Raw genomic sequence first — 22,513 nt, forward strand, 5'->3', positions numbered from 1 at the left:
GGCCTCCTTGGTCCCCTGAAGGAGGCAGGCCAGCGCCCTCCAGCTGCCTCTGTGGGGGCAGTTTCAGGAGCAGAGGCAGCACATGCTCCCGGTATTCGCTGAGTAACTGGGATGTCCAGGGAGGGCGGAGGGACAGGTCTGGCAAGTTCTGCCTTGTTTATACTCAGGATTACCTCACATCCAACCAGCCTCCCCGCCCCATTCACAGGGCCAGCCCTCGGCCCTCAACCTCCTTTTCCCCACATGCCTGGGAAGCTGGGGGCAACATGGACCTTCCTCTTGACATCAGCTGAGCCTGAAGACTCATCCCTGGGAGGCCATGGAGAGGGACAGTGGCAGGGTAAGTGTGTGTGTGGGTCTCGGCTGGCTGATCTTCCCGGTGCTGAGGGACAGGGGCGGCTGGGAGACAGGTGAGGCACAGCTGCCCCGGTGCCTCTGGTTTGCGGGAAAAGAATGCCTCCTCTGGTCGGAAGTTACTGGGGACTAGGATCTCTGGGCCTCCTATGCATCATGATCCCTGGAAGCTGCTCCTGCGGGGAGAAGCTGGTGGAATTTGGGTTCAGGTCCCAGGACTGAGTGGCTGAGCCCTTCTTTGTGACCTGTGAGCAGTCTGGCCAGGACATCTGTGCTGTTAAGTGGTCAGTTTTGCTGGTTGCTAATCTAATCTAACTTAACCTGATTTTTGCTGGTTTGAGAATCAAGAGCATCTTACCTGATCTTCAAGTCTACCTTGTTTAATCCCCTAGTAGATTCCAAAACCTTCCCAGAAAAATATGACTGTGTATATTTAAAGATTTTTAAGGGATTTTTCAACCATGCTTAGTCACTTATTTTTGCTCAATAATCCTCATCTTGGGAAGGGCTTCCTTGTGTCTAACCACAATTCCTTGCTACAACATGGTTCTTTTCCTTTGCTGCTCTTGGGGTAGTAGAGAGCAGCTGAGCTGTTTTCCGTGGGCGGAAAAGCTGGTTACAGACGTGTAAAGCCTTCCCAAGGCTTCAACTATGCCTCTGCTTTCTAACTTCTCTGAGTGCTCAGGTCTTGTTTTCTGCTCCTCTCCATGTTCTTTGTAGTTTCTTGATATGGTAGAATCTGGGACTCGAGGGAGACGGGCCAGCCTGGATTTGAGAAAGATCAATTCATTCTGTGTTCCAGCCTGGAGTTGGCTTGTGGTCCATTTTGAACTCCAGATTTGTTTCTGGAAGCTTTACCATTATTTTTCCTACCAACCTTTTAGTGCTCTCTTGACTCTTCTTTCCCCAGGCCACCTCCCCTGCCTTCTGGTCTCCTTGGTTCATGTCTCCACCTCACCAAGGTCTTTTGGCCTCAGGCCTCTGAGACTCAATGGGGTCGCTGGTGATCAGAAAGAATGGCATATAGGATGGAATGGAGTTTTGTTGGAAGCCTGGAGAACGTGAAACTGCAGTCACAACAATGGTGTCCTCTTGGGTGGCTTGGTGGGAGTCTAAATTTGATGGTCCCTACACCCAAAGCGAAGGGCTGAGCTATCTAGAGGGAGGCTGTGCTCACAGTGGAGGTGAATGGATGGGCCTGGTCCTGGGGCAGGGTGATGGGGTGGTGTCCACCCAGGAGACCCATGGTCCCAGGAAGTCCATGTCCCCAGAGTCAGGAACCCATGTGGAAGGTTTCCAGAGGAACAAAGGATGGAGAACAACCTTTTATGTTTTATGAAAAAATAAAGACTTCGAATTAATACTTAAATGTCAAAGGTATGGTAGGCCATGATCATCTTGGAAGGGAGATTGTCAGCACTTACTTCAAAATGAAAGAAATGAACCATTCTTTCCTTATTTAAGGTTTTTAAATTTTTCCTTTGGTCTTAGGTGGATTCCCTGGGGTAAGGACAGGGCAAACTAGAGAGGGGGCTGCTAATCATGTTTGAAGGTATTTGTTGAGATTGATGAGATGGGAATGGGCTGGGAGATGCTGGTCAATAAGGCCAAGCCTTCTCCCCGAGGGCTTTACTGCAGAGAGATGCTTTGCAGTTTCTGTCTCAGCTCTAAACACTAGTAAGGAAGATGGTGGTCAATGGGCATGAGCCTGCTGATGCTCCTGTGGGAAAAACTAAGTCTTCAGAAGGATCTTGAGAAAGGGATGGACAAGGCACTCAGTTTCTCCATATTCAAAAGCAAAGGCGAGACAGGTGCAGTTTGCAGACCTAGAATCACAGCAACTTGGGAGAATGAAGCAGGAGAATCCAAGTTGGAGGCCAGCCTGAACAGTTTAGTGAGACCCCATCTCAAAAACAACCAACTAACCAAACAAATGAACAAAACACCAACAAAAACCCAAAACCAATCAAAAGTTTCATGCTGTGGTGGACAGAGAACTGACCAAGTTCCAGGCTGTGGGCAAGCTCTAAACCTCCCTGTACCTTAGTTTCTTCCTCTATAAAATGGAATAATAACAGCACCAATAGAATAGATACTGTTATATTGTGTGCATGTAAGAATATGTAACAGCAAGTGCCACCATTATGTACAACTATCAGGCACCAATAAAAAGTGTAGAAAAATAGACTGAAGTCCAACACAACAAAAAAAAGAAGGAGAGGGAGGAGGAGAAAGGAGAAGAGAAGAGAAGAGAAGAGAAGAGAAGAGAAGAGAAGAGAAGGAAGGAAGGAAGGAAGGAAGGAAGGAAGGAAGGAAATTTGGTCTTTCACCTAGTAAGCCTCTTCTAGAACAACATCCAACGTTCCAACATTGATAGAGATGCAGATATAGCCACAGTGTTAGGAATTACCTCCATCATTGTCGCCCTCTGGGGTCTAATCCTGGCTCCTCTAAATTTGAACAAATATCTTCTCTCTACATCTAGTTTTTCTCCACCTTCCAAAGAAGAGGGTTGGACAAACTTCCCCCTGACTCCCTTTCTGGTTCCCTAACAGTGGCTGGAATCCCAAAGAGTGGGATTGCCGGGTGCCACACTGGATACATGCATCCGTTCTTCCCAATGGTGCATATTAGACCTGCAGTGCTTATTAGAGAAAGACTGAAGTACACCCATTGATAGAGCCACCATCCTTTGTGGGACAGATTTTCTTATGCTGGGAATTCCTGTTTCTTATGCTGGTTCAAATCACCCAAGACCACACATGCTCTGGATTGGTGAGATCCAGGACCCTCTAGGACAAGGCAGCTTCCTCAGGACGGGCTGGGCAGGCTCCCAAGGTGGCAGCCCATGGACTCAGTTCACCTTGCCAACCTCAGCCCCAAAGTGCAGGCACCTCTGAAGCTCTGTGTGCCCTTCGCCCCTGTAGGGACATAGCCCTCACCTGAGACCTGCTTCTCACTGTTGTTGGTCCTGAGCAGCCTTCTGCCTGTTACACCTGCCTGTCTTCCCTGAGTTGTCCTCTGTGACTTGGCAATGGGAGCACAGGTGTGTGGGAGTGTGTGCCAGGCTCCAGGCCGGGTGCTGGGCGGGAAGACTGGTTGATAGAACAATGGCCTCTTAAGTGTCTTGTTTTGGCCAAAAAGCTTCCTCTTGGCCTAGCAACAACAGGGGTGAACTGAGCAGGTGGGCAGGGAGCCGGCGCCAGGGGGCGGTGGTGAGTCTGCCTACATTCCGGGAACTCCAGGTTCAGGGAACCAGAGAGTGGGAGAGAGCCCTGTGGCCCTGAAGGCGCAGTAAGGCCTGGGCCAGGTGGCGAGGAGGGGAAGAAGCCCTTATCCACCCGAGCCCAGCCCTGTGCAGTTGTCACACTGGATAGGGTCAGGGCCACCCTACTGTAGCCCATGGGGTCCTTAGTGGCCCCCAGGGAAGCATTTTAGGCTCTAACAAGGGGAGCTCCATCTTGTCCCTCTTGGTCCTGTTGGGGGCTGAGGGCAGCTTTTCCTGTCTAGTCCAGAGTGTTGGGGTTCCAGCCTATGGTCCTGCCTGTGCCCACCCTTTTAAAGTCCTCGATACTCAGAGTTTCTGGGGAAGAGGGTGCGTATCTGTGGCCTAGGTCTGGGGAAGGGTCTTTCCTCTCTGGAGGATGGTGAGGGGCAGGCTATGTGAGAGTACAGTGTCATGGGACAGTTCAAGGATGTGGCTAGAGGTTTGAACTTCCAGTCCTTCCACTGTCCCTAACAGGCTGTGTGATCTTCAGCAAGCTACCAAGCCTCTCTGGTCCTTCATTGCCTTATCCATATGATAAAGGGCTTGGACTGAAGGGGTTTCAAATTCCTCCCAGCTCTGACAGTCTGAAGTACCCAGCCCCCTACACCAGGGGTGGTAGCTTAATGAAAGGATGTCCCCAAGGATGGAGCTTTGACTGGACCTGGAGGGACCCACTGGGCCTGCCCCACGCTGGGAGGTTGCCACCAAGGTCGCTGGATCTTCTTCAGGTCTACCAGGGGAGCTTTAGATAACGTCCTCTAAGACTGACCACGTCTGTAAGAGTCCATGTTGCTGCCTCTTTGCAGAGCCTGGGGCTCAGTCCACAGCACAGCCACCTAGCCAGGGGTGAAGCACCCATGAGCTGGCTGTGGTGTCACAAAGCACAGACAGAGAGCCCCTCTCCTCCATGACATCACCGACTGAGCCCACAGGAGACACAGGGGAGGCCAAAGGCAGGACATTCTCAGGGGCTTGTTAACTCACTCCCATCCCCCACTAGGTTAGCAGTCCCCGGGGAGGAGTCCCTACAAGAAACCAGGAAAATTCCCCACTCACCTGGAGGTACAGAACCCAGCCCTGGGAACTCAGAATAGAGAGCACCAGACTGAAAGAAAGGGGCCTTGGATTTCGTTGTTTTTAAATCCCTGGTCTGCCTTAAGACAGACCTGAACAACTTCAGGCAAAACACACAAATGTTTCCGGTCTAGCTAGGCGCAGTGGCATGTGCCTGTAATCCCAGCAATTTAGGAGACTGAGGCAGGAGGATCACAATTTTGAGGCTAGCCTCAGCAATTTAGTAAGATCCTATGCAACTTAATGAGACCCTGTCTCAAAATAAAAAATTAAAAGGGCTGGGCATGTAGCTCAGTGGTGAAGGGGTCTTGGGTTCAATCCCTCCCCAGTCCTGAACAAGAGGAGCAGATGTTTAAGGCCTCTGCTTCCTAGTCTGTGAGATGAGAATCATAATCCTTACAGACTCCTGTCCAGGGAAATGCGTGTAAAGAACCTGGAGCCAGGAACTGTCCCCAGCTCTCTTCCTGGTGGCCCTTACTTTCCTTGCCCTGAAGGCCTCCCTTGCTGCCTCCTGTCCCAGGATATTTGGAGGGTCCAGATAGTCTTTGAACAGAGCCCTGGGAGCAGCGGAGGCACAGCAGGGGCACCCTGGAGTGTAGGCCCTTTCATGGTGGGGGAAGGGCTAGCAGCCATGTTACCCCCAGGGCTATCCCCAGAGGCCCCCAGGGTAGGTGAGGAGGAGAGGCGGGGCCAGGAGAGAATGATGGGCAGGCAAAGGTGCAGAGCCCCCTGGGAGCTGCTGCTCTGCCTTGTCCACATGCCCCCAGGTGGGTGGCTGAGCCTCTGGTCTGCAGGGACATGGTGGAGAGGTCAGGGCACAGCAGAGACTTGGCATCTGAGTCCTATTCCCGGTCTTGTGCTTACTGACAAAGGCAAGGATTTGGGAGGCCTAAGTTCTGGTTCCGGCTCTGCCCCTTTTATCTCAGGACCTTAGATCAAGGTCTCCTCCCTTTCCTGCTCCCCACCTCCTAAAAGCATCTGCCCTCAAGCTCATCAAGCCTCTGGGTAGGTAGGAGGATGGAATCTTAGTAGTTGCTTTCCAAGAATTGAGGGAAGGAAATGAGTTAGTGCTGTAGCAGGTTAGACATCAGGAAGAACTTCTAGCAGGGTGGGGTGACCAGCCATAATATGTCTGAAGAGGGATGGTTGTGGGATCTCTTATTCTGATGGCCCCTGAAGATGAAGATGCTTCCTAATGTCCTACGATGGTTGGGTCCAGGTTCAGAGTCAGGGAGTGGACAGAGGGTCTCACTAAGGATGCTACTTGTCTTGCCTTGGTCCACCTGCCTCCCACCAGCTCTGACAGCAGAGGGCTCGCTCTGCCAAAACCAGGGCTGAACAGCCCGACTCAGGGGGGCTGCACTTTTGCTCATGCTGGCTGCTCCCGGCTTCCCAGCATGCCCGCCGACACCCTCCCCGCTGGTCTAACCCCGGGCTGCTCCAGCATCATGAATGCACCCCCATCTTCCGGCCATCTTCCTCAGTGTCTTGCCCCCTGAGACCCTCTCAACCCCTTCTTCTCCAGCCCAGCCCTTTGTTGTACCCCTCATGATGAGATCCCAGGGTCCCAGGGTCATAGTCACATTCAGGTGGAGACAGCCTGGGCTCTTCCCTGGGATTGCAAAGATTATGTTAGAGGTTGGGGGTGGGGTAGGCCTACTCCTCAGTCCCCCTGAGCCCCAGTTCCTCTTGTAGAAACTGGGGACAATCATACTGCCCAGCTTGCTCACTAGGAGCCTTGTGAGAATCAAAGGAAACAGTGGAGGTGAAGCTTCACAAATACTTACCTGAAGAGAGGAAGGAAATTCCCCTGGGTACCTGTGATACTGTTGGTCAAGACTCTACTTGCTCCTGGCAGACATGGTTAGAATCCAAGCTGTGTCACTTCCCTGGTATGTGAATCTGGCGTATCCTTAACCTCCCTGGACCTTGGTTTTGATATCTGTAAAATGGGGCTCATGATACCAACCACAAAGAGCTGTCAGAGGGTTGAAATAGGATGCAGCAAAGTCCCTAGTAGGCTGTTAACTTTATTACAGTTGAACACACATTTATAGACCAGGATCTTTCCTGTACATTCCCCATGTACGTGGGAAGGGGGTGAGATTAAGCCCACTTTACAGATATGGAGCCAGGCTCTGATGGGCTCCATGTTACTTGCCCAAGGAAACCCAGTTAGAAACGACCCGGGCATTTTCAGGCAGACCTGTTCCAAGGCCAGCACTCCCAAACCACAGAGAGCAACCCCAGCACAGTCAAGTCACCCAAGCCCCTACTTTTCAGCAAGTGCTTTGTGTATATCACCTATGACGACCGTGCTATGGAGCAGGGTGAACTGGATCCCACAGATAAGGAAGCTGAGTCGTGACAGGCGAAGTCACTTGTCCAATGTCACACAGCTGGATTCCAGCACAGTCACTAACTGTGACGGCACTGCCCTAGGTCACTATGTTCTGCCCAGTCCTGGCAGGTCACAGGGCCCAACCATGGTTCATGCCAGAAGGTTCCACTAGACTGACTTTCCTATGGGAACCTCTGGGTTCCCAATGGAGCTGCTGGCCCTACCAGGCCCCAGGTCCCAGTTCTTTGGTGGTCCCACTTCTTTGGCTGTGTGCCAAATGTGAAATGAGGACCTTAAGCATAAGCAGACTGCACTGGGAGGCTCTCCTGATTCAAGAGGGGCAGGAACTCATGCAAGTAAGCCAGAGGGGAGTCCTGGGTGATTCTGGTAATCTAGCTCTGAGCCTTGACTTACTTATCTGCAAAATGGGCTTCCAGAATGATCAGCTTTTCAGGATGAGATGAGGACCTGGTGAGGCCACAGACATGAATGTCAATTGTAAACTCTAAAGTGCCGTCTACTTATGAGTGATTAGTATTTTATTATCTGAACAATGGGAAATACCCTTGAAGTTGGGAAAAAGTAGAGTGTGAACTTAGGAGAGAGACCAGGCGGGTCATCAGAGGCCCTGTCATGCCAGGGTCCCTAGCAGGTGGGAAGCTCAGGGTCTTACATGGGTGGGAGCTGACCCTGGCTTTGCCCAGCACCCTGCTTTTCCTCCCTAAGATGGACTCACCCACCACTCAGCCCATACCTGCCACTCACTGTCCGTGGCTGTTGATCTAGGCATGGTTGATGCTGTGTGCTTCAGGGATAGGGGGAGAGGAATAGCCATTTTCTAGTACTTTCTGTGCGCCAGATGCCAGCAAGGATGCTCCTAAGGGGTATTTTATAGGTGAAGAAAAAAAAGGCTTAGAGAATTAAAGCACTGGCCCAAAGTCACATTGCTACTGAGTAATAGACCCAGGGTTGAGACCCAGGTCTGCCTGACCCACACCAGTGCCACCAACTGTCCCCATTTCCACCTTCGTCCCGACCCCAGTCCTGTTCTGCTTAGAGTGGCCAGAGTCTAACCTTTGTCTCATGGAAACCTGGCTCTAGACAATGGCCATGAGAGGTGGCCTCAGCTCTGGCTCAGCTGCCTTCAGGTCCCCAGATGCACCCGAGCCCACCCCTGCTCGTCCAGGCCGGCCTGCCAGGCAACAGCGCTCAGTGTCTCTGGCAAGTCACTTGTGGTCAGGAACCAGGGATTCTTCCTTGCATTCATCCCTCACACCCCAGAAAAATGAGGACATACCCCCAAACGATTACTTCTGACTCGCAGAAGAGGGAATTTATAAAGTAAAACCACTCTGTGGGCTCTCTCTTCACATTATTGATGGTTTCCCTTGCTGAGAAGAAGCTTTTTAGTTTGAATCCAACCCATTTATTAATTTTTGATTTTATTTCTTGCACTTTAGGAGTCTGGTTAAGGAAGGCAGGACCTCATCCGACGTGATGGAGATCTGGGCCTACTTTTTCCTCTGTTAGACACAGGGTCTCTAGTCTAATTCCTAGTCCTTGATCCACTTGACTTGAGTTTTGTGCATGGTGAGAGATAGTGATTTAATTTCATTTTGCTGCATATGGATTTCCAGTTTTCCCAGCACCATTTGTTGACAAGGCTATCTTTTCACCAATGTATGTTTTCAGCACCCAGAGTGGGAGAACAGCTTTACTACACGAACGTCAGATAGAACACTAATTTCCAAGATAAATGGGCCAAGGAACTGGACAGACACTTCTTAGAAGAAGATATACAATTGATTATCAAATATATGAAAAAATGTTCAACTTCTCTAGTAATTAGAGAAATGCAAATCAAAACTACTCTAAGATTTCATCTCACTCCAGTCAGAATGGCAATTATCAAGAATATAAGCAATAATAAGTATTGGCGAGGATGTGGGGGAAAAGGTACACTCATACATCGCTGGTGGGACTGCAAATTGATGCAACCACTCTGGAAAGCAGTATGGAGATTCCTCAGGAAATGTGGAATGGAATCACCTTTTGACCAAGCTATCCCACTCCTTAGTCTATACTCAAAGGACTTAAAATCAGCCTACTATAGTGACACAGCCACATCAATAAACATTTTATAGCAGCTCCATTCACAATAGCTAAACTATGGGAGCAATTTAGATGTTCTTCAACAGATGAATGGATAAAGAAATTGTGGTATATATACACAGTGGAATATTACTAAGCCTTAAAAGAGAATAAAATTATGGCATTTGCAGGTAAATGGATGGAGTTGGAGAATATAGTGCTAAGTGAAGTAAGACAATTCCCAAAAACTGAAGGCCAAATTTCTGTCTGATTAGTGGATGCTGATCCATAATGGTGGGGGAGTGGGAAGAATGGACAAATTTTGATTGGACAAAGGGGAGGGAGAAGAGGGGCAGGGACATGGGGACAGGAAATAAGGTGGAATGAGATGGACATCATTACCATAGGTACATATAATGCTGCACATACGATGCAACTCTACATTGTGTATAACCAGAAAAAAAAAAGTTGTGCTCCATTTGTGTGCAATGAATTGAAATGCATTCTGCTGTCATGTACAACTAATTAAAACAAATTTTGAAAAGTTTTTCAAAGACATATAAAAAGTAAAACCAAATAGGATGAGGGGTGCACTCTGGCCGGATGTGCCCATGAGGAAGACTGGGGTCTGGTCTGCTTAGGAAGGATGCTCAATGTGTGGTTGGCGAGGGATGGAAACGGAGGCCCAAGAGAGCCAGTGCCCTCCCCAGCCCTGGGTCCCCAAGCCTAGGTGGGCTTCCTCCACTGTTCCACTGTCCCCAGGGCAGCTGCCCTCCTAAGCAGCCAACCAATTCTCAGCAGATGTTACAAAGACGGTCAGATGTAGCCCGGGAGCCAGGTCAGTTCCTGCTCTGGGGGCTCAGAAGGGGACTGAAGAGGCAGAGATGCAGGAGGGAGGTCAGAGGGACTTCTGCCCACCAGCTCCCTCTCCCAGGGCTTTCCAGAGAGGAGCAGCACTGGCTGTTCTTTGACTGCCCTTGAAATTCCAGCTGTTGCCTTCCTTGGTATAGCCGGCCGCCAGGAGCCCTGGACTCCAACTTTCTGGGTCAAGTCCTGACTCTGCTACTTTCTAGCTCTGAGAACTTGATCAAGCTGCTTCATCTCTCCACTTCTGTTCCTCCCTGTGCAAAATGGGAATAATAATGGTTCCTGCCTCATAGGATTGTTAAGAGGATTAAATGAGGAAATATATATATATATAAAGGGCTTAAAGCACATTAAGTCTTCTGTACATATAAATTAACACAGTAAATATAAATTAAGAACCACTCCAACTAAGGTCCTTGTCCAAGCATGGGGGAGCCGCACCCCAGCCTGTGCCTTCTTCCCTTGCCTCTCGCCTCTTGAGGCTCCTGGCGGATTCGTGCGCATGCGCGTATGCGTGCAAGATCCAGTGGGACAGAGAATGGGGGCTTGTCAGGGCAGCTGAGGGCTTTCCTTAAGCAGGGTGTTTTACTTTTTCACAAAAGCTTATAGTGAGACAGTATTTTATAATTTAACACATACATGAAAGAAAAGGATGGGGGTGTAGGAGGAAGTGAGGGGGTGGTGACTTTCCCACAGGGGACGGGATTCCTCCATCCCACATCTCAGAGAGAGTGTGCATCCTGGCAGCCCCTTCTTTGACCCTCCCTCTACACACACAGCCTGAGGAGGTGCCCCGAGCCCACAGCACATGGCCCCCTGCCCTCCGCCCACCTCTGCGGGTCCCCGTCGGGGAGCCGGGGCCAGCACTCTCTCCCCTTGCTCATGTCTTCTCAGGTGCTTCCTTGTCCACCCCCAGCCCTTGTCCATTTATCCCCTGGCCCCGCCTGAGGGACGCCCTCTGTTCTGTTATAGAATGCTTCCCCGGCAAGGACGCCCCCAGCCCGGGCTTCTCCAGCAAGGACGTCTCCGGCGCCGGCCTCCCCATCCAGGTCGTCATCGGGAGGGTCATCGTCGGCCAGGTCAGCCTCCACGACGTCCTCTCCAACAAGAGTGTGTCTTGTTAGAGCGACACCAGTGGGGGCTGTCCCAGTCCGGGCATCTCCTGCCAGGTCAGCGCCAGCCACCAGGGCCAGCAGGGAGAGCCCAGGTAAGGGGGACATGGCAGGGAGGGCAGGAGGGGCAGGGAAGCAGTCTGTGGGTGACAGGAGATCTCAGCTGGCGCTCTCTGCTCCTCAGGCCTCTGGGATAATGACTTTAGGCATGGCCAGGTTGGGCTGTGAGGGACCTGGGGAGGCAAAGGCAGAGAGGAAGCGTCACATGAAAACCCAAGACAGGCAGGCCTGGTTGATATCTGACTGTGACTGACCGCCATGATCTCCAATCCTCTTCCTCACAGTCCCACTCAGACACATTTGGCCTTAGGTATTTCTAGCCCCTGCCCCTAGGAGTCTAAGCTCCCTGAGGACAGGGCTCTGTGATATGTGCTCATTTTGCACCCTACTGAGGTTCCCCCCTGTGCTAGGTTTTTCCTAGCCAAAGAGGTTTGGGGACCATCCCAGTCTTTCTTCTGAGTGGTGAGGCACTTTGGTGGGCTTTGGAATCAGACACACTGCATGTGATCCTCTGCCCTGTCACTCCCTAGCCAAGCAACCTTGGGCAAGTTATTTCATTTCCATGAGCCTCAGTTTCCCCATCTATAAAATGGGCCTCAGCTCACAAGGATACTATGAGAATGAAGTTAGAGGACACATGCAAAGTGCCTGGCTGGCCCAGAGGAGTGCATAAAAGGGTTGGTATCAGGAGGGTGGAGGCATATTCTGGGTGCCGGGCCAGCCTTGCCTCCTTCTCCTCCTGCCAGACTCCTCCCCAGCAGCCTTACCTCCCTTGCTGCCCTGCTCCTAGGTCTCAGCTTGCCCAAGTTCTCCTGGCAGGAGAGCCAGAAGCAGCTGCCGCTCATCGGGTGTGTCCTCCTCCTCATCGCCCTCGTGGTCGCGCTCATCCTTCTCTGTGAGTTGAATGGAGGGAGCAGGGGTGGGTTCTGGTGGTTCCCAGGTGGCACAGGGCCCTGGGAGGTGGGCACACATCAGGGACAGGGCACCCCATACTCACTCTGCTACCACATTCATACAGGGACACTCCTGCAGATGGCCTTGGACCATGGTGCAACCAGGACCCTTTGAGGCAGCTGGGTTAAGAGTGTGGGATGCAGAGGAGCCTGGGCTTGGGTCCCTCTATTTCCTGTGCAATTTACCCGGGCAAGTGAGCTAACCACGCTGAGCTCAGTCTCTGCATCTTCAGATGGGACAAAACCCGTTTCCATGTGCCCCATCAGCTCTCATTCCAACTTCATCGGGTATGAGGACCAAAGAGATGATGGCATAATTCCTGGCACAAATCCTCACTCTCCTAATGCTAGTTACTAAAAAGATAAAAGGAAAAAAAAGCATGAAAACATTGATTAGAATAAGTATCTCATGGATATCTGGCCAGTTCTAAGTTCAGGGTTTCAGGATCCTTCAATTTCTCCCTCTTTGGAAAAGATATCCAGGGTACGCCCCAGGCTCTCTGCTCAGCAGTTGACTGGGAGACCCAGCACAGGGGGGAACTCAGTAGGGTACAAAAGTGAGCGCGTGTCACACTCTGACTCCTGGTGGTTGGAAATAACTCAGGCCAAATGTGTCTGAGCATGACTGTGAGAAAGAGGTGACATCTATATGGGTCAGGGCGCAGGGGCCAGTTGGAGACGTGGAAGATGGGAGAGCAGTTCTGACCTGGACTGGGCCTGAGAGCAGATAAGCAGCTGCTAGAAATATAGGGGCCTGTTGGTCAAGGCCGGAATGAGGAGAGGGAGGGGACCTGCCTAGCCACAGGGGAGAGTACACACTTGGGGGCCTGGAGCCATCTGTTTGTCTCAGTAAGGCCAGGCCACGCAGCAGAGGCATAAGGATACTACTGCAGAGACGGTGGGGCAAAGGGCAGGGTGGCTGAGGAAGAGGGCTGTGTGAGAGGGGGCCGTGTGCTGTCCCCTCAAGTTCCTGCCCTCACACCCTGCTCCTGCTTCCTACCAACTGCATGGCTTCAGCAAGTTGTTTCCATTCTGAGCCTCAGTTTCCCCACCTGATGACCATGTAGTGGAGTCTGTCATGATATGTGTAAAGGCCTCGCGGGGCCATGGGGCACCTCCTATGGGTGCCCCCGCACTGCTCCTCTCCTGCATCCTGCCCCATGAGATGGAAAATGACCCACGGAGGGAGCATATGGCACCCAAAGTTGGGCTCACTGAATAGAGTTAAGCTCCTGGCCTGGTTTTGGAGCATTTCCTGAAGTCCCCAGTGGCTCCTTCAGGGAGGTCTGGAGACCAGGACCAGGGAGGTGGTGTGACTTGTGAAGGTCACTGTGCAGCTACGTGGTAGGGTCAGGACTGGAGCCCAGCCTCCCAGCTCCCATCCACATTGAGGTGACCACTTCACGAACATTCTGAGAGCTGAACTACCCCGTGTTCAGCTGAACCTCCCCGCAGAGGTCAGGGATTAGGAGGACAGGAGGACCATGACATGGAGAGGAGGGGAAGACCAAGAGATGAAGAGGGATTTATGTCTGCACTGGAAGGAGCAGTCACAACAAGTGGCCTTTACCTTCGTGACCAAGAGCAAGTCGTGGGGCCAGTGGGAGAATGTGGGGTTGGGGCTGGGGAGTCAGCTAGGCCAGGAAGCTGGGTGAGGAATGAGGACTCTGTCTGGGGCATCTTGGGGGGGCGGGGAGTGTCTCCAGGCAGTAGGGCAACAGTTCCCAGCTTGGAAAGGGATTGCTGTTAGAAATAGGAGGTCAAGAAGCTGATTGACCATAAAGTTCTTGAAGAGGTTTTCTCAAACACTTGAGTGAGAAGAGTTGAGTGAGAAGACATTTGAAGGCATAAAGGCAAGTAGTGAGGCAAGGACAGCACAGGAGACACCCTCACTTAGGGGAGAAGGAGAAGGAATCCCACCCAGGAACTCCCTAGGCTGGAAGGACAGTCACCCTTAAGAGGACAGAACCGTGGTGGCTGCATGTGTGTGACTGTAGGGATAAAAATGTCGGCTCTGACCCTGTGGAGCACAGAGAAGAGGGGATGGCAAGAGTCCTGAGGGGCCTCGGGACACTGGAGTGGGTGGTTTCTCCAGCCCCTGCCTCAGCCAGCACGCAGGGCAGGGGGACCCCCAAGAGCTGCCCACCTCAGCACCCCATCTCTCTCTCTCTCTCCCCCTCCTCTCTCTGGGTGGCTGGCTGCTCGAGTCTGCCTGGGGCTGCCCTGCTTGCAGGAGCTTTCTGGAGCATTCCGGAGCATTCCTGAGCAGCCTTTCTCTCCATACAGATGGGGGACGAGAGCCCCAGAGTCCGAGAGGGATTGCAGGTCGGTGTCTCAGAACCCCCAGGGCCTTGGGCTTCTCAGTGTCTCGCCTCTCTGGGGTCGGCTGTGACCCAGTTGTTTGCTTCTGTTTTTCCAGTCTACTTCTGGCGGGGACACACGGGGATCAAGTACAAGGAGCCCGTGGAGAGTTGCCCCAAGCACGCAGTTCGCTGTGATGGGGTGGTGGACTGCAAGCTGAAGAGTGACGAGCTGGGCTGTGGTAAGGAGGCTGGACATGGGAGTGTGTGTGTGTACGTGCATGTGCGCACATGTGTGTGTGTGTGCATGCACATTCTGGTGACTTCTAACTGTGGTGCAAACTGTGAGAGCTCAAACAGAAGGAAATGGACAGAGAATCAGAAAATCTGGGTCCCAGTTACAGTAGACTTGGGTTTAAAGCTTGACTTCAGTGCTGTGTGACCTGCATAAGCCACTTACCTTCTCAGGGATGCAGTTTCTTAATTTGTAAAGTGAATGAATTGGACAAGATTAGTGAGTCTCCAATAAAATCTGACAACTCTCAAATATAAGACTGATCTAAGCGGAGCAGCTCTGACTAGAGATGACTAAGGGGTCCAGAGCACCATCCCTGTGCCCCTCCTCTCTGTCCAGTGGGTGACCTCCACTTTGCCACTCCTGTGGTTTCTTGAAGTTCTAGAGAGAGATCTGTTTGTGCTCTTGTCCTTGATGGTTCGTGAGTGTGTAGTCCGTGAGTGTGTGTGGTCTGCACTCAGCCCTGCTGAGGTGTGTATGTGAGGGTGCCTGTATGTACATGTGACCCGTCCATTTCATCTGTGCATAGACATGTCCACTTGTCCACAACTACAATCATCTGTGACAGTCTGTCATGTCAGATCACAGACCTTATTTCTCTTGTTACCTTCTCCTTTGGGCATGCCACTGTCCTCTCGGGGTGATGGTTCTTGGCAATGTGCATCCCTTCTCCCAGCAGTGGCTCTGAGTCCTGTGGATGGAGGGATCTCGCCCTGCCCCTTCCCTGGCCAGGGCTCTGCCCTTGCCCAGCATCTTGGGTTTCCAAGGACTGGCCTGCCGCTGCTGCCGGAGCCAATCTCCCGAATGTCTCTGAGGCCTGGGGGAGTGGCCCTAGGACAGGAGCCTCTTGGAGATTCCCTGCACACCTCCCCAAGAGTGCGAAGCCTCCTGGGTGCTGAGAATCTGCTCTGCCCTTTTCTGCCCTGCAGTGAGGTTTGACTGGGACCAGTCTCTGCTGAAAGTCTACTCTGGGTCCTCTCATGAGTGGCTTCCCGTCTGCAGCAGCAGCTGGAACGACTCCGACTCAGAGAAGACCTGCCGGCAGCTGGGGTTTGAAAGGTAAACCTCCCCAGGGCCCCAGGGGTGTCGCAGGGGCATCATAGGAACCCCTTGTTAAAGGGCCATAGGCCACCAGGGCTGATCCTAGTAGCTCAGGGTATGTCTTTCAAAAAGGCAGTGGCCCTGGGATCCTATGAGTGTGGGGCAAGCAGTTTCCCTGAGGCCCCGTGATAATTATTTGCTGTAATCAGTCCCCTCTACAGCTCTGCAGCAAAGCACCCTGTGTCATTGCCACACTGAATGGTTTCAGGCCCCACGAGGTGGCTGGATGTTTGGTCAGGTCTCATCTTCTGACAACTGGGAACCAGAAACTCAGGCTATGCAAAGCCCTTTGGTGGACTCTGAGCAGTAGTAGTTTTTGTTTGGACTAGAACTCATGAAATGGGAAATCAGGTGGGGCAGGTGTGCCCAGGTCAAGTCATAAGAAGCTTTAACTCTAAAGATTTTAAATCAAGGAGCCAATGATGGTGGGTGGAACAGGGAGCAGGGTGGATCGTGACCTTCCTACGGAAGGAGCCTCCAGTCGGCAACCTCCCTCTTGGTCTGAGTCATTAAGCTGAATGGTTTTGTGTGTGAGGTTGTAGGGAAAGGTTTAGGATCTCCCTGTGGGTTCTCTGTAAAAGAATCACCTGGAAAACCATGGTTGGGGGCTAGGACTTAAAACTGGTTATCGTCCCTCTCCTCAGCCTCAGAGTCCTGGTAGAGGGCAGGGAGATGCTGAGTAATCCAATGGAAACCATTGGCATTTATTATTCAAGAATTGTGTGACCACACTCAAGCCTGAGCCCCGGGGAAATTTAGTTCTTTAAATATCGTTTATTCAAAGAGAATTCACTGAGCTTTTATGAGATGCTAGTGACTATGTGGCACCTGGACACAATGGAGTAAGAGGTGATCCTGCCCTTGAAGATGCTCTAGTAAGAGAGGCTTACACCAACAATCCCACTTAAGGACATGCGTGGGGGCTCTGTGGGCACAGGACCGCGAAGGTGCCTAGCTGCATTTGGAAGAAAGAGCAGAGGATGGAAGGATGGGCCCTCCCTCTGGGTAGAGGAAGAGCATGTGTGAAGTCCCAGCTTTGGGCAAGGACACGCCACATTCTAGAAATGTACACAATTTCCACACAGAGAGTGGAAACACACCAGAATCACCTGAGGTGCTTGTGAAGATGTGCCCCAGAACCCATATCTCTGTTATTAGGATTTAGAACCTGCTTAGCACACACCCAAGGGGATTCCTGGCATGCTGTGCCCTGAGAGTCACCAGTGTACTTGTCTAGGGTCCTCAAACTTAAAAAATGCAAATCAGCAACCTGGGGATCTTTGCAATGCAGATTCAGACTCAGCAGGTCTGGGATGATGCTGATGCCGCTGGTCATGGACCACAGTTTAGACAGAAAAGGGTGAGATTGGTGCTTCTCAAACTTACATCAGAACTGCCTCGAGGTCCTGTTAAAATAAAGATTGCTGGGAGCATCCCCAGAGCTTCCAATTCAATAGGTCTGGGGTAGAACCTGGGAATGTGCATTTCTAAAGACCTCCCTGTCTGGAACCACACTTTGAGAAGTACTGGGCTGGTACACGGGGCTAGTGGGTTGGGGCAGATATGAAGGTGGGGTCCAACTATATGGGACCTTGACTGCTGCCTGGAAGAGTGGCCACCATTCAGACCACTGTGGTCCAGCCTCTGTCTGCAGGGCTGTTGGGGTGAGGGCTCTCAAGCCATCTGGAGAACTTGGGGCACTCTATCTCCAGTGGGCTCATTCTTCGTCTCCTTCCTCCTTCACAGTGCTTACCGGACAACCGAGGTGGCCCACAGGGATTTTGCCAGCAGTTTCTCAATCTCTGAGTACAACTCCACCATCCAGGAGAGCCTCCGCAGGTGTGGTGGGGTGAACCAGGCTGCCTGCCTGTGAGCCATGGAATGAGGGGCTGGGAGGGGTCTTTGAGTCAGGGAGCCCCTCTCCCTTGCCTTTCATGGACCCAGGCCCCAGGAATCCATCATGAACATTCAAGGGTATCTCAGTTATGTTCCATTTTCACCACCCCGCCTACTGGCTTAAAAATTCTTATTCGAGCCTTAGGGCTGAGAGTTTCCCTGGTTGTCAGTGATAATTAATAAATGCCGTGTCCCCTGCACGGCTCTTAATTCAGTTTTCTGAGCCAGGAAGTGAGGGGATGGAGAAAAGACAGATACACAAACAGAGAAAAAACTGGGTCTCGGTGGTTGACTACAACCCTGTTAGGAGGTGGTGACACGCAACAAGCTCAGCACGTTTATTACATAGATACAAACATCAAAAGGATTTATTGTGAGAAAGTTTCTTCCAAGTAAGCAGAGCCAAGGTCATGAGTATGAGCAGCCCGATTATGATTGTCAACTTGTGCCCATAACTTTCCACCCCCGAGCACCTGGCGTCTGAATCTCAAGGCCAAGAACTGAATAGCTCTGTGGTTGGCACAGAACCTCCTATTGAAAAGGGCTTCACCATAGCAATGGGGCAGTCTCAAATCAAGGCCTTTGAACAAGGTTCCCAAGAGAGGTGTCCCCTGTGTCACAGGATAGTTTGAGAGCCATAATTCAGTTGCTGCTCCTGACAAATAAATCTTGGGGCCACCCATCAGCCAGGTGTTTGAACTGAAAGCTTCTGCAGAGACTGGAGTTGGGGCAGCAGTAAAAAGCATAGCTGGGATTGGGTTGGAGATCAAGAGCAAGGGCACTGCAGGTGCAAGTGGCCAGGGACCAGGAGGCCCATCTAGGAAGCACCAGCCTCCATTGGGACCTCCTGGTTCTCTGTCATCCTTGTCGTTGCAGCCCTTCCTCTCCCAGTCTGTTTTAGTCACTTTTTTTTTTTTTTTTTTTTTTTTTTGGTCACTGTGACCAAAAGACCCGACAAGAATAGTTAGTGTAGGGAAAATATATTCTGGCTCATTGTTTCAGAGCTTCAGTCCATGATCAACCAACTCCATAGCTCTGGACCACAGGTGAGGCACAACATCATGGTGGTAGAGTGTAGCAAAGAAAGCAGCTCAGGATGTGGCAATGAGGAAGCAGAGAGAACACCGGTCACCAGGGACAAAATACCAGCCTGTGAGGCAAAGCCCCAGTGACACACATCCTCCAACCACTCCCACCTGTCTGCAGTTACCACACAGTGAATCCTTATCAGTGGACTAATCCATTGATTGCTACCACTCTCATAATCTAATCATCTCACCTCTGAATGTTCTTCTATCGTCACACATATGAATTTTTGAGGGATACCACATATCCAAATTGTAACATAATCCACTGGGAGGGGGAAATGTTCCACCTGCTGGCATTGTTTACTTTGTGGAAGGGAGAGAAGAAGCAAGGGTCTGAGAGATGGCGTGGTGCATCTGGATGCCTGCTCTAGGTTAGCTGGGTTTGCTTGTTACTCTGAGGAACTGTCAGAGGAGACTTCGGTCACATGTTTAGTTGTAGAAGATGCTAGAACAGTGAAGACTTGGGTTCAAAGAACTGGGAGGGAGGTGAGAATGGAGATAATTTGCTTTGAACCATCCCTATTCCTGGAGAAAGTGCTGGAAGGAAGAATTTCCCACTGGGAGAGAGAAAGTCAAAGTCTCCACTTTTTGTGACAAGGGTAGCTTCCTGGAAATGGGATTGGATCTGAGCAGGAGTCAGCTGGGAAGTCTTCCTGGAGGAGGTGGCTACTGGGCCCTCTTCTCACCTTCTGTGTGTCCTCTTGCAGGTCTGAATGCCCTTCCCAGCAGTACGTCTCTCTCCAGTGTTCCCGTAAGATGCTCTTTTTTTGTATTGTGGTGTGTGGGGGTTGGGAGTCAGGGGGCAGGAGGTGATGAGTGGCCCGGGTCTCAGCAAGGAGGAGGGTCTCAGCCAGGAGTCCTGCTTCGGGACCAGAATCCCATAAGGACCATCCTAGAATCACATTTTCTCTCTCCTAATTCTGGTAAGGGTCAGTCAGCAACTTCTCTCTTTCCAAGGAAGCCACACAAGTCTTCTGCACTCTAGGCCAAGGCCAAGGACAGGGCAGGAGTGTAGCCTGTGGGAAGCTAAGGGCTCTGTATCCGTAGACCGGGCCCTAGATGGAGATGAGGATCTGGAGCCAACAGCTATGAGCACATTGCACGTACCTACCTTTTAAGTAAGGCTGAAATGTTTACATTGCCGGAGGTCAGACAGGCCACTGGCAGATGAGAAGCTGGTATCTGACCTTGGGTCTCACCCGAAGCCCAGGCTGTGACCCATCCCAGAATGTTTTTGTGTTCTCAGTGACAGCTGGGGGAAGGGAGGACACAGGACTGGGATGGAGTGACCACCCCCTAGGGCCTCACTCTCTCCCCTGCAAGGAGAAAAGACACTGGTCTAAGTACACTCTGGGGGCTGCCTCCTGGTCCATAATTGCAAGGGTGACTCTCCAGCCATGCTTGGAGATGTTCCCTGAGATGGAGGGCCACCAACAGCACTCAACGACCCATCGTGTGGGCACAAGTCCACATGTGTACCACAGGAAGTTTATTTCTCCATCATTTTGAATGACAGAGATGCCCGTCACAATGCTTATCAATTCAGGGTCGTGTTAGAATCTGTCTGTTTTTCTGAGCCCCTGGCAGCAACCCCGGATTGTACCCTGAAACCCTGATGCCTGGCTCAGTGCCAAACATTGGGCACTTAGTAACATTGATCAAATTAATGAAAGATTGAATGAATGAATAGAAGGAAAGGGGAAGCTGTCTGGGATTAAACTTCCTACCAGGTGATCCAAAATGCTGGCCCACCATGTGGTCTTCCTGCTTGAGCAGGAAGCAGCTGTACCACATTAGATTAGGTGAGGCAAAGAGGCATCTCAGGTGGGTGGGAGGGTGGCTGGTGGGCACCCTTCAGGGTGGGATGCCTGAGCCTGCTGGGGACCCAGGGAGTGAGGCAGGGGCTTTGAGAGGAGCAGGTTTATGGTTTATGGTTTGTCTCTTCACTTCCCCAGACTGCGGTCTAAGAGCCATAACCGGGAGGATCGTGGGAGGGACGCTGACCTCAGAAAACAAGTGGCCTTGGCAAGTCAGTCTTCACTATGGCATCACCCACATCTGCGGAGGCACACTCATCGATGCCCAGTGGGTGCTCACCGCTGCCCACTGCTTCTTTGTGTAAGTGCCTGAGGGACCCTGTGATTCGGTGCTGCTAGGGATGGGGGACCACCGGGAAGGGTGGATTGCAGGCTGACCTCTCGGTGGAGGAGGGCGTGGTGTGAGCCCAGAGCCCCTGGGCCAGAGGCTGGTGCTGCTGGTCAGGATCTGCAGTGGTTGTTTGGTCCTGGAGTGTGAGTTGGGGCACTTGTGTTGAGGCAGGTCCAAGAATGAGAAAATGCCATGATTGCTCCCAGGAAAGTGAGGCAGGAAGGAAGAGGAACTTTGAACCCTTCCCCTGAAGAGCAGGGTGGAAAAACAGGCTTTGGGCTTATGCCATCTCCTGCAGAGAAGCCTGAGAAGTCAGGAACACGGTCCCAGGAATTGAGGGATGAGGATGAAGAGAGGCTTTGGGCTTATGCCATCTCCTGCAGAGGCTTTGGGCTTATGCCATCTCCTGCAGAGGAGCCTGAGAAGTCAGGAACACGGTCCCAGGAATTGAGGGATGAGGATGACTGCACTGTCAGTGCAGTCAGCTCTGACAGTGTCTGTTCAGTCTTGTCTCCTCAGGGGCCCACACAGCCCAGACCTCAGGGGCTCTGGATTCCCATAAGTGAGTCTTCAGCAGGTCACTCTGTCCCATCTAAATCTCCAAGGCTGCTAAGGGTACTATGACTGTGATCTGTCCCATCCACTGCTTTCTATCCTTGGTGGCCTGCTGATAAGATAGTGGAGTGTAAATGCCACATCCTTGTTCCTTTAACACATTGTAATGTGCAGAATGACTCGTTCAGAATATGGGAGTGTGGGGGATTGCTTTGGATCTCATACAATAGTGGTCCCCTCCAGAGGTCAATTCATCTATCCTGCTGCAGTTCCCTGTGTGCAGCAGGGGCTGCCAGTGAACTCTGCCAGGTGGGTAACTGGATGGTGCTTTCTTGTGGCAGGACCCGGGAGAAGATCCTGGATGGCTGGAAGGTGTATGCGGGGACTCACAACCTGCACCAGCTGCCTGAGGCAGCCTCCATCTCCCAGATCATCATCAATGGCAACTACACGGATGAGCAGGATGACTACGACATTGCACTCGTGCGGCTCTCCAAGCCCCTGACCCTGTCCAGTGAGTGAATCTGTGCCCCCTTCTCTCTTCCCCAGCACCTTTGGCAGCCCTTGGAATTGGCAGTGCCTGTGGACTCATCTGGGGGCCCTGGACCCTCAGCATAGCAAAAGTCAAAGACTCCTAGACATTATTAGATGGGATACTGCTCTTGGGGACAGGTCCTTATTGCCCCAGTATTGTGGTGAGCCGTTTCTTCAGACCGGTCGCCATTACAAGATGGCGCCGGCCTCGTTGTGGTCTGTGACAAACAACTCCTTCTTTGGGAGAGTTGGCACTTGGTTCTTTGACACCCTATGAGAAAGCTCCACGTGGCAGCTTCACATTGGGTGTTCGGATACTTTATTAAGGCTGGGAGGGGCTTCCGGGGGAGGAAGAACTCTGCAGAGCCTGAATAAACAGCTGTAAGAAGATTCCCGGTGTTGCGTCTTCCTTGCGGGCAAGGGGGTCGCGACAAGTGGTGCCGAGACCCGGGAAAATCAAAACTTGCAAGTCGTCA

At 51.7% G+C, this 22,513-nt stretch overlaps 1 protein-coding gene across 1 annotated transcript in view; it reads left to right on the top strand.

Annotated features, from left to right (window-relative positions):
- Positions 1-268: 268 nt before the first annotated feature.
- TMPRSS13 (transmembrane serine protease 13) overlaps positions 269-22,513 on the top strand; it is a 35,779-nt gene continuing 13,534 nt past the window's right edge. The window contains exons 1-9 of the mRNA XM_081280585.1: positions 269-340; positions 10,968-11,202; positions 11,958-12,062; positions 14,540-14,662; positions 15,645-15,774; positions 17,563-17,655; positions 19,508-19,551; positions 20,756-20,918; positions 21,845-22,017. Of these exons, the coding sequence (XP_081136711.1) occupies positions 320-340; positions 10,968-11,202; positions 11,958-12,062; positions 14,540-14,662; positions 15,645-15,774; positions 17,563-17,655; positions 19,508-19,551; positions 20,756-20,918; positions 21,845-22,017 (1,087 nt within the window). The 5' untranslated portion in view covers positions 269-319. The remainder of the gene's footprint in view (positions 341-10,967; positions 11,203-11,957; positions 12,063-14,539; positions 14,663-15,644; positions 15,775-17,562; positions 17,656-19,507; positions 19,552-20,755; positions 20,919-21,844; positions 22,018-22,513) is intronic.

Source organism: Spermophilus citellus (assembly GCF_964194105.1).
Source record: "Spermophilus citellus genome assembly, chromosome: 2".
In the NCBI taxonomy this organism is placed as follows: Eukaryota; Metazoa; Chordata; class Mammalia; order Rodentia; family Sciuridae; genus Spermophilus; species Spermophilus citellus.